Below are 13,443 nucleotides of genomic sequence, written 5' to 3' on the forward strand. Positions count from 1 at the left end.
TATATATATATAGTTTCTGGATATTAAATATCTGGAAGGGAAATTTAAAAACAATCCTATTCACAGTGGCAGCAAGAATACAATATTTAGGAATAAATTTAACCAAAGAGGTGAAAGATTGATACCCTGAAAATATTAAAACATTGACAAAGGAAATTAAGATACTGGTAAATAAAAAAGATATCTTGTGTTCATGGATTGGAAGAATTAATATTATTAAAATGTACATAGTATCCAAAGTGATATGCAGATTCAGTGCAATCCCTATCAAAATCCCAATGTCATTTTTCACATAAATAGAAAAAGCAATCCTAACATTCATATTTTAGACCCTGAATAGCCAAATCAGTTTTCAGAAAGAAGAACAAAGCTAAAGACATCACATTTCTTGGTTTCAAAATATATTATAAATTATAGTAATCAGAAAAGTATGGTACTGACATTGAAACAGACATATAGGCCATTGGAACAGAATAGAGAGCCCCCAAATAAGTCCATGAATCTACAAGTCAGCTGATCTTTGACAAGCTTACCAAGAACCCACAAAAGGAGTAGTGTTGGGAAAACTGAATATCCACATACAGAAGAATGAAATTGGATTCTTCTCTTACCATTTACAAAAATAAATTCAAAATAGATTAAAGATTTAAATCTAAGACCTGAAACTGTAAAAATACAAAAGAAAACAGGGAAATAACTTTTGACATTAGTCTCGGCAATCGTATTTTTGCTTATTATACCAAAGGCACAGGCAATAAAAGCAAAAATAGAAAAATGGATTGTATGAAATTTAAAAAATTCTGCACAAAAAACATTAGAGTAAAATGGCAACATACCAAATGGAAGAAAATATTTTCAACATCTGTCTAATAAGGAGTTAATATTCAAAATCTATAAGGGACTCATAATAGCAAAAATCTAACTCAGCTTAAAAATGAGCAAAGGACTTGAATAGACATTTCTCCAGGGAAGACATGCAAATGACCAATAGGTATATGAAAAGATGCTTAACTTCACTAATCATCAGGGACATGCAAATCACAATGAAATACCTTCTTACTTAGAATGTCTGTTACCAGATAGGTGTTAGAAAACAACTGTTGGTGAGGATATGGAAAAAGGGAGCCCTCATGCCCAGTTGGTTGTACTATAGATGGGTATGGTCACTTTGAAAAAGAGTAGAAGGTTCCTCAAAATATTAAAAATAGAACTATCTTATGTTTAAGCAATCCCACTTCTAGGTATTTATCCAAAGGAAATGGAGTTAGAATCTCAAAAAGATATCTCCATTTAGGTGTTAATTTCAGCCTTATTTACAGTACTCAAGAGGTGGAAACAACCTCGGTGTTCACTGATGGATGAATGGATAAAGAAAACCTGATATATGAAGATTCTGTGTCTATATACACACATAAACACAATGGAATATTATTCCACCTTTAAAAAAAGGAAGGAAATCCTGCCATTTGCAACAACATGGATAAACCTTGAAGGCATTATGCTAAGTGAACTAAATCAGATGTAGAAAAACAAATAGTGCATAATTTCATTTATATGTGGAATCCAAAATAGTCAAACTTACAGAAGCAGAGAGTAGAATGGTTATTACCAATTCTGGCCCAGATAGAGGGGGAAATGAGGAGATGTTGGTCTATAAGTACAAAGTTTCAGTTATGCAGGATGAATAAATTATGGAGATCTAATGCTAAGCAACATGACTGTACTTAACAATACTGTATTGTGTACTTGAAATGTTCTAAGAGGGTACATCTCAAGTGTTCTTATCACACACAAAAAAGAGGTAACTGTGAGGTGATGGATATGTTAATTATCTTGTGATTACTTCACATTGTATATGCATATCAAATCAAGTTGTATACTCTAGATGTATACAATTTAAAAAAATTTTTTTTAATGTTTATTTTTGAGAGAGGGAGAGAGAGAGCATAAGTAGGGGGGTGCAGAGAGAGAGGGAGACACGGAATCTGAAGCAGGCTTCAGGCTCTGAGCTGTCAGCACAGAGCCGGATGCAGGGCTTCAGCTCACGAACCACGAGATCATGATCTGAGCTGAAGTTAGACGTTTAACTGACTGAGCCATCCAGGTGCCCCTAGATGTATGCAATTTTTAATTGCTGATTATACCTCAGTAAAGCTATGGGGCAAGATATTGAATTATATTTTTTGTGGCAAACTTCTTGCATAATTTCTATTGAAAATCTGAAGAGAAATTAGCTATCTAGCAATTTAGGGGTAGATACCACAGGAAAGTTCTTAAAATTAGTGTGGTAAATATATTACAGATATGTTAATAAATTTCCTTTATTGCATTTTCCTGTAGAATTGTTACCTTAGTGAGAGAATATTCAGTTGTTAATGAGAGACTTAGAACATAGATATAAGTGACAAGTAGTATCTATCTCATATACAATAATTTAATTATTAAATTAGCTCATTAGTGTTAGCATTGGTTAGCGTTTTTATTAAAGTTAAATGCTAACTTCATAAAATTTTGCCTTTAATTTTCACTGATTTGACCACAAGGTAATGACAGTAATTGTTGAGTGACTTAAGATGAACCTACTTTTAAGCTTGGCCAATGAGAAAAATACCCTCATTTTACTTCGCTTGTAAAAAAAAAATCCAACCAACTCTTAAGCACAAATGGAATTTGTTAGATTGATATCAATGACTCAAGCAATGGATAGAAAGACTAGAAAAGTAGGCTTGGAGAGAGGTAGGTTGAGCTACTTCAGAGAGTTGGGAAGTAGAACTCCACGTATATCTCTTTGCTGGTGCATTTTGGTCAGGGCCCGTTGCTAGAATGAATAAACTACTTTGTCTCTTTATTATCTAAATAGACTGAGCCAAGATTCAGAATTCAACGGTGGGTTTTCAAGGTGCCTTAATGGCCTCTAGTATACTGAAGTGGTGAAAGGGCCTTACACAAAGGTCTTCCAGGAACCTTTCCCTTTGTAGTATCAAGTTGAATGTCAGCATTGTGTGTTTCCCTCCATATTCCTCACAGAAAGTGGAAAACAGATGCAGCATGGATGAAGTTATGCCCATCCAGTACACTGAAATCTCTTATCTCCTGCTTCAAAGGACCAGGCAGTGTCCCTTAGAAAACAATGTCGTTAGGATTTCTAAACACAAAAGTCTAAAGACAATACAATAATTTGTCATTAGACTAAAACTTTCCATGGACTAATGTGTAAAAACTTGTGTAAAACTTAGTTCTTTTTTTTTCATTCTATGCAGTGTAAAACTTTGCTTTTCCAGAAAGAATATATTCTAAGTTGGAAGTTGTTTAGTTACTTGTCATTAACTGAATTTTTCCAATGTCATTTCCTCACAGATGCCCATTTGCCTTCCTTGCATTCTGCTCTAAATACTTCCTATAAACCAATTATGACGTTGAAGTTGTTTTCCAGTGACAGTCAGTAGAGACCCTAGAGATTGAATATGTGAAGGAGAAAAATCTAATAAGCGAAGCCTAGGGGCACCTGGGTGGCTCAGTCGGTTAGGTGTCCAACTCTTGATTTCTGTTCAGGTGATGATTTCATGGTTTGTGAGTCTGAGCCCTGTGTCAGGCTCCGCACTGACCGCACATGGAGCCTGCTTGGGATTTTCTCTCTGTCCCTTCTCTGCTTGCACGGGTACTTGCTCACACCCTCTCTTTCTCAAAATAAATAAACTTAAAAAAAAAAAAAGCCAAAATAATGGTACTTTATCATAATAAATTCTCTGGCCAGTAATCCCCTTTTTGGCGTCACAAGATTTTTTTCTATCAGTCTTGTAATTTTTCTGAACTCCTTACTGTTTTCATAAAAACCTAGGTTAAGGTTGTTAAATTTTTCATTCTTTTTAAATTTTTCATTCTTTTCCAGTGAAATTGTTGAAAGTAGTCAAAACAAGTATCTTCTTGTGATACATTCTCACGGACTTCTGCCTGTTTTACTTTTTTAGTATTCAATTCTGAGAATCTAGTATTTACATCAAATACTATTTCTTTGTGGGCATAGTGGAGCAAATATTTTTAAATGTACACAGATATCCTGTAAAATCAGAAATATTCATAGTTAGACTGTTAGAGACATATACATGGGGTTGTTCCATTTGAATCATTTCCAGCTAGAGGTTTTGTGCAGGCTAATTTTCTTTAGTGAAGGGTTGTCTTGCCAGCACACTGTTGACTCTGCCATCCACAATAGGACAGTTGTTCCTACTTCCCTGCTTCTGAGCTGATGGCTCAAGACTTTGGTACACTCAAGTCATGGACTCCTGTTGGAGAATGTGGCTTGCCTAGGTTATATTTTGAAGCCTTAGTTAGAAGTAGAATACAACCTTTGCAAACAGAATTACACCTTTTTTTAAATAGTTTTTAAGTACGTCTACACCCAACGTGGGGCTCAAACTTAAAACCCCTGGATCAAGAGTCGCATGCTCCACCTGAGCCAGCCAGCCCCCCCCTCCCAGAATTATGCTTTTAAACTTAAAAAAATTTTTTTTAATGGTTTTATTTTATTTTTGAGAGAGAGAGAGAGAGAGACTATTAGTTGGGGAGGGGCAGAGAGAGTGAGAGAGACCCAAAATCTGAAACAGGCTCCAGGCTCTGAGCTGTCAGCCCAGAGCCCGACCCAGGGCTCAAACTCACCAATGGTAAGATCATGACCTGAGCTGAAGTCAGAAGTTGAAGCCACCCAGGTGCCCCTAGAATTATGCTTTTAAATTATTTTTACCAACTCAAATGTTGAATTAGTCTTGTGACAGTGATTTGTGAGGTTTAAATTTTGGCAAAAATTAACTTCTTTTGAAAATTGTTATTAACGGTTCTACAAAAATGAGAATAAACCATGTATTATTATAATGGCCTCATTCTGTAAATGGAAATATTTCCAGTGGGTTGTATTGTTCAATGTAGTTATCATTGATTTAATTATTTTCTTTTTTTAAAATGTTTATTTATTTTGAGGAAGAGAGAGAGCATGCGTGAGCAGGGGAGGGGCAGAGAGAGAGAGAGAGAGAGGATGAGACAGAATCCCATATGGGGCTCAAACTCATAAACCATGGGATCATGACTTGAGCTGAAATCAAGAGTGGGACACTCACCCAACTAAGCCACCCACGTGCCCTGATGGAATTATTTTTATAAAGATTTATTGGTGGTCACTTTTATAAAAAAAAAATTGCAGAAACCTTATGGATTTTTAATTTTATGTTTTTCTGATGTGGTTTTATTTTTTATTCATTTTAATTGTTTTTTGTTTACTGAGTTAAATGACTTTAATAGATTGTGAATTTTGAAGCTAAAAAATCACACACATGCAGTCTTTTCTTATTTTAACTGGCATCTGATAATCTATAACTTTAAGATATCACCCTAGTTTTTTAGATAAGATGTGAAATTCAGCTTTTGTCCTTTAGTAACATCTCTGTAAAAGATTGAAAGTCTGCATTTCACACGTTAGTGATTTGTTACAGCCTTTGGAGAAAAAGTGAAAAACACATATTGTAGGAGATAGTCATAGCCCCAACTAGTCTTCCTGTAGTTCTGTTGGCAATCTGTTATCGTACCATTTTAAAAGATGAATTTTGGGGGCCAGGTTGATACCGTTAGGTTCCTCTGCCATTGCAGAGCAGTGAAGACAAAAGCACTCACCATCTTAATATTCACAGGACTGTGCTAAAGAATAATGATTTAAGATCAAGACAAGAGTTAACTGCCCACCTCACCAACCAGTGGCCTTCCCCAGGAGCTCTGGATGTCAATGCTGTTGCCTTGGATACGTTGCTTTACCGAAAACACAATAAACAGTGGTATGAGTAAGTGTAATACTTTTTTTTCCAACTAATTACAAATTTAGTTCTACCAAAACATTTGGTTATCCACGTTGGTTTCTCACGTATTCGTCTTTCTGAATTCATTATTACTTTAGGGCAAAAGTAGAATTTAAGACTACTTTGGCTTGATAAAGTCAGATTAAGGCAGTAAATATGTTAGTATTTTGAAGCCAAGGCACCCTGGGGAAATAAAGTATCTAAGAAATTCTTAAGCAGTATTGTACCAGCTACCTGCTTCTCCTTTAGTCTTCAGCCAGTCCTTCAGTTAAGTCTATGAGCTCATATTTAATGAGACACCTATTTTTGAATTTTAGCTTTGGTATTTGTATTTGCCTTAGGAATAATTGTCCTGCCAGTGAGAAAAAATTCCATCTTATGAAAGAATGGAAAGATACTTACCTGTTCTTGGTGGGTCTGAAAGAGTTTTGCTAATTTTCAGTAAATCTAATTTTTGGAGGCTATAGAAGATATAATCACCCCACCTGTTGGCCACAAGATCCTTTACCTATTTTTTTATCCCTTTTCAGGACTATTTCATTAAGTCAGAGTGTCGTAATGTTGAGAAATCTGCAAATCTTAGGCTGCATTCCTTTATGGTATCTTCGTTTTGAACTTAAATTTTGTATTACCTTCTTTTGGCTTTTAGACATTTTGTCCATATTGATAACTTTTTGGTTATCTTTATTTACCTATCTTCAGCTAATTTTCTAATTATTTCCCTGTTGTCCCTCCATCCCCTTCTGTTCGCTCCCTTTCCTCCCCCCCCCACACTTTCTTCTCTTTCCTTTCTTCTCCCCTCCCTGCCTCCCTCTTTTTTTGTTTGTTTCTTTCTTTCTCTACTCTTCTTTTAGAGTTCTTGTATTTACACTTCACTGGTAGAGTTACCCACTTCCATTTGTGCTTCTTAGGGTGCTTTTCACTAGGTAGTTAGTAGTTAGACATTTCTACAGGGATTGTTTCAGCATAGACTTAATTTCCGCCTGTTTACTATGTGGTTTTTTTCATTTATCAGAGGGAATACTCAAAATAAATTTGAGCTTCTGTTGCCTTTTTTGCTTGTTGGTTTCACTGATTGCTAGAGATAAGGAAGAGTGAGCAGATTATTTACAGAATAAATCATTAGAACTGTTTTCATTATCTACTAACCCATGATTCAAGGTATTGACTGAAGCTTTCATGGTTTGGGATCTAGTTCCCTTATATACCCCTATGAAAAATTTGAATAACTAGAGTATATCTTCTTATGCTGGTATATAATTTTATTTTTCTATAATGTATGTAAGTAATAAAAATATTAGTTTATTCATATTTCTGATATATGATGAAAAAACTGAATCTATTTTAATACTTGGTTCTTATTTCTGTATAACATACAAGATACTCTTGCTTTTATAACTATAAAAATATTGAAAGGTTAACTCCTGACAAGTTAAAAGACTAGTAATATGCTTTTTTACTACAATATCCACATTGTTACTTTAGGTAGTAGAAGGTAAAATATTTAGCCAAAAAGATGTGTTTGTAGCCCTGGCTGCCTGTAGAGCTACCTATTGAGGAACCAGTGAGTCTAAATGGAAGAGTTACTTCAAGTTTACCTTTGTATGTGGTAATAATGACTAGCTTTTACAAAGTATTATAGCAGCAGCAAATTAATTGGAGTATCAGAAAAGAAAGTAGTGAAACTGTTTGACATGGATCCCGATTTTATACTCCTTGACTCAGCTACTCCATTAGCTCTTTCTCAGCATCATCCTTTAATCTGGCCTTACTGTAGATGTTGTTATTGCCTTTAGATGGCCCTATTACCAAACTACTATTCCTGAACAAAATGTTTGCAGCTAGGGTGTAGTATGGAGATCACTGGACCTAGAGTGTAAGGTCAGGATTTAAAAGTAATCTCTGCTACCCTACTTGCTGTGTAACAACACTAAGCAATACCTCCCTCTTACCTTCTGCACATGTAATACTGGGACTAATTCCTGTTCAAATGAGTAATAAGTTGCTTGGCACCTAATACTTCTCACGAAATCTTTTATACTCTGTATAGTCTTTTTTTTATGTTCTCAGATAACCTTGTGTCTTCCATGTTTGGAGAATATACACCCACCCACTGTCCCAAGCTCTCCCCTCTTAGAGAGTTTGTAAAACCTATGTAAAATTAAAATGACCAGCAAATCCCCAGATGTTCTGAACAAATAATCTTTTTAATGCAACTTTTTAATGTAAAAATGGAGACTTTGGATTTTCAGATTAGAGTGGTGCTGTATAAATCATGTTTGAAACATCATAGCTTTTCTCAGGATTAGTTTTTGCTGTTCTCAAATTTGTAATATAAGCTAAAGTTCTTGAACTAACCTCATCATTTATTCCTCTTAATTTGACCAATATCTTCAGTAGTTTAACAAACATTTTTGAGAACCTACAAATTATTATCAAAGTGGCCAGAATCTCTTAATAAGGAACATTAGTGCTCTTGATAATTCGGAGAAAGAAATTGACCATATAAGTAGTCATTATATGTTTTATAATTATAATTTCCTGCTAAGAAAATGTGATGCTTGTATTTCTCTAGGAGATTTGCTGAATTAGCTTTGAAAAGACTGAGAAGGTGCTATTTGACTTGATCAATTTCTTGGTCTTGCAGACATTTCTTAAAATGAGTGATTGGGTAACTTAGCTATGTTGTCATCTACTCATGGAAGAAATCCTTTTCATAGTAGAAGATTTTACATTTATTTTCATTTATTGTACTGTTAATAAAGCTTTAGAAGTATCATTTCCATTGTTTTCTTGATTACTTAGACCTGGCAATATTAATTATGTTAGATTTTCTATCTTTTCCTTTATTTCAAACATTAGAGATATCATGTTAAAAATGTTTCAAGAATTATAGGCTGATTGTAAAAACTCAACAATAAATATGTAAGCACATTCCCTTAACACACACCTGGAGAGCATTTGATTCCTTTTTTATTTCCAATTTGTTTCTATTTTAATGTTTATTTATATTTATATGTTAAGTTTAGGTCACATGAGCTTATTAGATACAGGTTATATAATTTTATTATATTATATAATCTTGTTAGATTATTGCCTAACCCATCCATTTCCATCCCTAAAGATTAGATTCATTATCATCATCTGTTTATTTTCTACATAGGCTTTTTTGTCTTGTAAATTTATCATTATTTTCATTTAGGCTGTCATTCACAAAATTATTAAGAATTATGAGCTTTTATATGCCCTTCATGATCTACTCTTTAGGCTAACATTTTTGAATGACTGCTGATAAGTAGGTATAATTACTTCACATGTCTTATAGGGTCTTCTTCTTATGTGAATCTTTCCAGTATTTTTGGAGTAGGACTCCCCAAAGCATTGAGACTGCAAAAATCTTTTACAGCTTATAAATTTTGCATTGACCTAACTCGTATACAGCCTTCCCTTTCAGGCTCCCTTGCATCCTTCCATTAATTTTAGTAGTTTAAAAGTATATCAGTATTCTACTATAGGAAATGTTTGTTTTGTTTTTTAAACACATTTCTATGAAAATCAAACCAAGAATAAAAAGAACAGCCTATCTCTGGCTCCATGCACACATATGTGCCTCTGTGTATATATTGTATGTATCTTTGTTTTTATTTTCTACGTGTGGAAAGTGTCTCCTTCTGAGCCTAATACTCTCTTGCCCAATGACTATGAGATAATGTAAATTATTACTGACCTCTGTATATCTCTTGGGCAAATAGGTGATATAGATTATCGATATTACTTCTGATCATTGATATGAAGTCTAAGACTGTAGAAAATTTATTCATAAGTGAATTCAGGCCTATTCAGCTTCCTTTTAATTTGCCTTTATTTGGTGTCCAAATTCTTTGTATAGAAGTTTGGATTTGAGTGATTTAAAATTTTAAGTAATTAGATATTGAATACAATGTTTTGTTTTTTGGTTTTCTTTATGTCCCAGATGCTTATGACATAACTCCTGTCTTACTATCTGGGGTTCTTATTTTGAATAAGTAAGCTATTTCTATTAAAAAAATTCACTTCTGGAAAGTAGAATTAGACTGTTGATGGGCTTGATGTGTTTGGTGGACATTTCAATTTTGCAGTATGATGTTAATGAGTCTAGAATTCTAAAATAGGGCTTAGTGGTGACCTTTTAAAGACAGAACTCCCATAGACAGTTTACTCCATGACAACATGTTTGTCAGGTGGAGCGCCAGTTGCATTGGAACTCAGGTAAGAATGTGGAAAACCTTTCTTGGTCATTACTACAAACAGCTAAACCAGATTTCTCCCAGGTGGTAGATCTGTAATCATTTTCATGCAAGGAAGATATTACTTGGTACTGTTCTTAATATCTTTTGATTCAGGTGCCTAATTTTGCCTAGGAATTTTTATACTGCTTCAGAAATCATTGTCTACCAAATTCTGTTTCTATGTTCATTGACAATTGGTTAAGTGAAGCCTGTAAACTGAAAGATTGTTTACTAAGTGTAACAAATTAGAGGTTAGAAAGTTTCCATAATCACTTTGGATTTGGAAATATGATATCTAAAAGGAACTTAAATAGTTCACGCAGAAAGCTCATTTTGTGTTGCTTTTACCAGAGATTGCTTTTATAGACTTTTGCAGGCTTTCCTCCCCTCAAGTAGTGACAGTACTTGATTTCTATAAATGTGTGCTGTCAAGCTCTGAGTCCTTATAATTTTTTAATTAATTTGATGTTTGTTTTGCTACTAGGTATTTTGCTGTTTGTAAATATTTTTATAATTTTTTAAATTTAATAATAACTTTTTATCAAGTTTCTAATGATGAAAGACCAGTGTCAGAAATTCCCTTAAAGCCATTTAAAGACAGGCCTTCTACCTATTAGGCACAGAAAAATAATTTGGAAAAGAAACTTATTTATAATTTCCTTTATTGAATTCCTGTGTTCCCTGCTTTCTTGTATAGCTAAAGAAATACAGTTTTAATGAAAGTCAAGTGAAATTTTCAGTGATACGATTACATACAGTATAGTTGACATGGTCAGTCTCTGCAAGCAAACTGTTTGAAACCTAAGAAGGGTTTCTAATAAAACAGAAAACGTTTTTTTTTTTCTCTCTCTGTAGTAGGAAAGGAGATAGCATAGAAGTTAATGAGACAGAATTAGAGCCAGGCTATGAGGTTCAAATCTAGTCTCTTTGTGCCCTGGTTAACTCTGCTATAAATTGGGAACAGTGTAATTCCAACCTCTTAGAGTATTTGTGAGGAGTAAATATATTAATCTATATAAACATGTAGGGACAGTACCTAATACAGTACCTATATAGTGGGAAGCATTATGTAAATATTGGCTATCCTTCTTTATTACATGTTGTATAGCTCATAATATATTTTATGTATTACAGTTATCAGAAGTTTCCTACAATAGATTCTCCTTTAACTAATTTGTAAGTTTACTCTTCTGTGTCTGAATAGAGAATAGCTCTGGAATAGATCATTTAAATTACATATACTCTCCTGTAATATTATCATAGAATATATGACATTTCTAGGAAATTAGTTAGGGTTTGGCTACCTTGGGAAATAGATATTAAACCTGAAAAACATATTAATTTTCCTGGATCAGATATATTTGGAAATAATATTGAATTCCATTCTCTTACTTGTCAATATGTCAATAACACCAAAACTGCATAAGTCTTTTGAGTTGTTTTTATCTTGACAAAAGAAATATGAGGAAAGTTTAATAATAAACCTTATTAAGTTTCCATATATAACTGAATTTTTCCTCTGTTACAATTCATTTCTCTTAATTTGTTTAACGGAAATCGAAATCACAGTAGCAAATACATGAGGGAAGAAAATTAGTTATCTTCATAGTATATTAACATAAACACCTATTTTATAATCCAAGATTTTTAAAACTTCTAAATTAGAGGAATTTGTAATGGTAATTTGTAATTACTCTTATGTAAAAGCATCCATAAGAATATCAAGACATTGGTGAATTTTGAAGTGCCTGAGAGATAATACATCATTATTAAGTTATATCATTTTGGTTTCTACATTAAGAGTAATCTGTAGATTTTCCACTCCTTTGAACATTGACAATAACCAGGGGTGTTTGGATGGCTTAGTGGTTAGGTATCTGACCCTTGATCTCAGCTCAGGTCTTGATGTCAGAGTTGTGAGTTCAAGACCCACAATGGGCTCCAGCCTGGGTGTGAAGCCTACTAAAAAAGAAAAGAAAATTGATAATAACCAGAAAGTCTCCATTTTCTAAGAAGCTAAATAATCAAAAATTTTTGTAAGGGTTTAAATTAGTCTGACAAACTGTTTTTCTTTTTTTAGTTGATCAATCCCAGAGACTTCCAGAGAGGGTAGAGGGAAAAGTATAATGGAGATCATATTGCAGCCACAATAGAGACAGAGTTGAGGGGAAAAACTGTGGAGAAATAACCCAAAACTCAGTAAATTGAAGAAAAACACTGAAGAATATCTCTAGAAATTATTTTTTTGTGAGAAGAAATCCAAGTAGTATTTCACTCTTGTTTTACAGAAAAAGTTATCAAAGTCTTGACCAGTTATCAGCTGAAGTTAGCCTTTCTCAGACTTCGCTGGATCCAAGTCATTCACAAGAAGGAGATGGAAAACAAGACACATTAAATTTAATCACTGAAGGTAAGAAAAGAAAAATTTAGTTGGAAATTAGTTTTTCCTGCACTATGTATGCTTTGTTGCAGAATGTTGAACAGTAGTGGCATTTCTGTGAAGGATGCTAGGAATGAGAGTGCCATTATGATTTTAAAAGGTCTGGTATTGTTTTTTGGTTTTTTGTTTTTTTCTCATGTGTTTGTGGCTCATGTTCTCAGAAGATTGTAATTTTTCCTTTTATTTCCGTCGCTTCCTGTCCTGTTGTGTTTTTGTTTGTTTGTTTGTTTTTTAACCCCTGATGATTCGGCTTTTGTGTCTCTACAACTTACTAAAATGATTTATCAAGGTGGTCAGCCACTGCCATATTGCAATTTGAAAGTCACTCCTCTGTCTTCATTGTTTTAAACTTTACAGCAGCTTTGATACAACTGACCACTTCCTCATTCTCGAGTCACTTTTGGTTCCTCATTTATTAAGTATTCTGAAAACCTTGGGGAATAGATGTAAGAGTTTTATTTTTTCCTGTTACTGCTTTCAGCTGTGCTGTCAACCCCTCTTTCCCTTGTATTGCATCTTCCTGGACAACATCTTGGTTCAATTCCAAAACTTTTCAGGTCATTTTCGTTACCACATTTCTTTTCTAAGACTCAGCCTACGTATTTTTAAGCTTCAGTAGCTTAGTTGATTGCAAGTTATTTTCTTTCCTGTCCCTAGCTTATGCTAGGGCTGTGACTCTAGAACTTTGGGTTGGACAAGTGGTGCTGGTGTGATATGGTGCTCACATCTTTTATCTCTGTGACCCAGTTCTCCTTCTGCCAGTGTGTGTGAGGTGAGGGCTAGGGAAAGAGTTCCTTACTGCAGGGGAACCTGCACTCCTCTGTGTCTCCAGTTTCTTCCCTGTCTTCTGCATTGCAGTAAATGGCGCTACCATATGTCTTACTAGATTCTACTA

General features: G+C 34.1%; 1 protein-coding gene across 1 annotated transcript in view; it reads left to right on the top strand.

Annotated features, from left to right (window-relative positions):
• Positions 1-13,443, top strand: part of RUNDC3B (RUN domain containing 3B) — a 145,659-nt gene that overhangs the window by 117,732 nt on the left and 14,484 nt on the right. The window contains exons 9-10 of the mRNA XM_049641390.1: positions 5,679-5,825; positions 12,397-12,518. Of these exons, the coding sequence (XP_049497347.1) occupies positions 5,679-5,825; positions 12,397-12,518 (269 nt within the window). The remainder of the gene's footprint in view (positions 1-5,678; positions 5,826-12,396; positions 12,519-13,443) is intronic.

The sequence above is a fragment of the Panthera uncia genome, chromosome A2 (assembly GCF_023721935.1).
Source record: "Panthera uncia isolate 11264 chromosome A2, Puncia_PCG_1.0, whole genome shotgun sequence".
Lineage (NCBI taxonomy): Eukaryota > Metazoa > Chordata > Mammalia > Carnivora > Felidae > Panthera > Panthera uncia.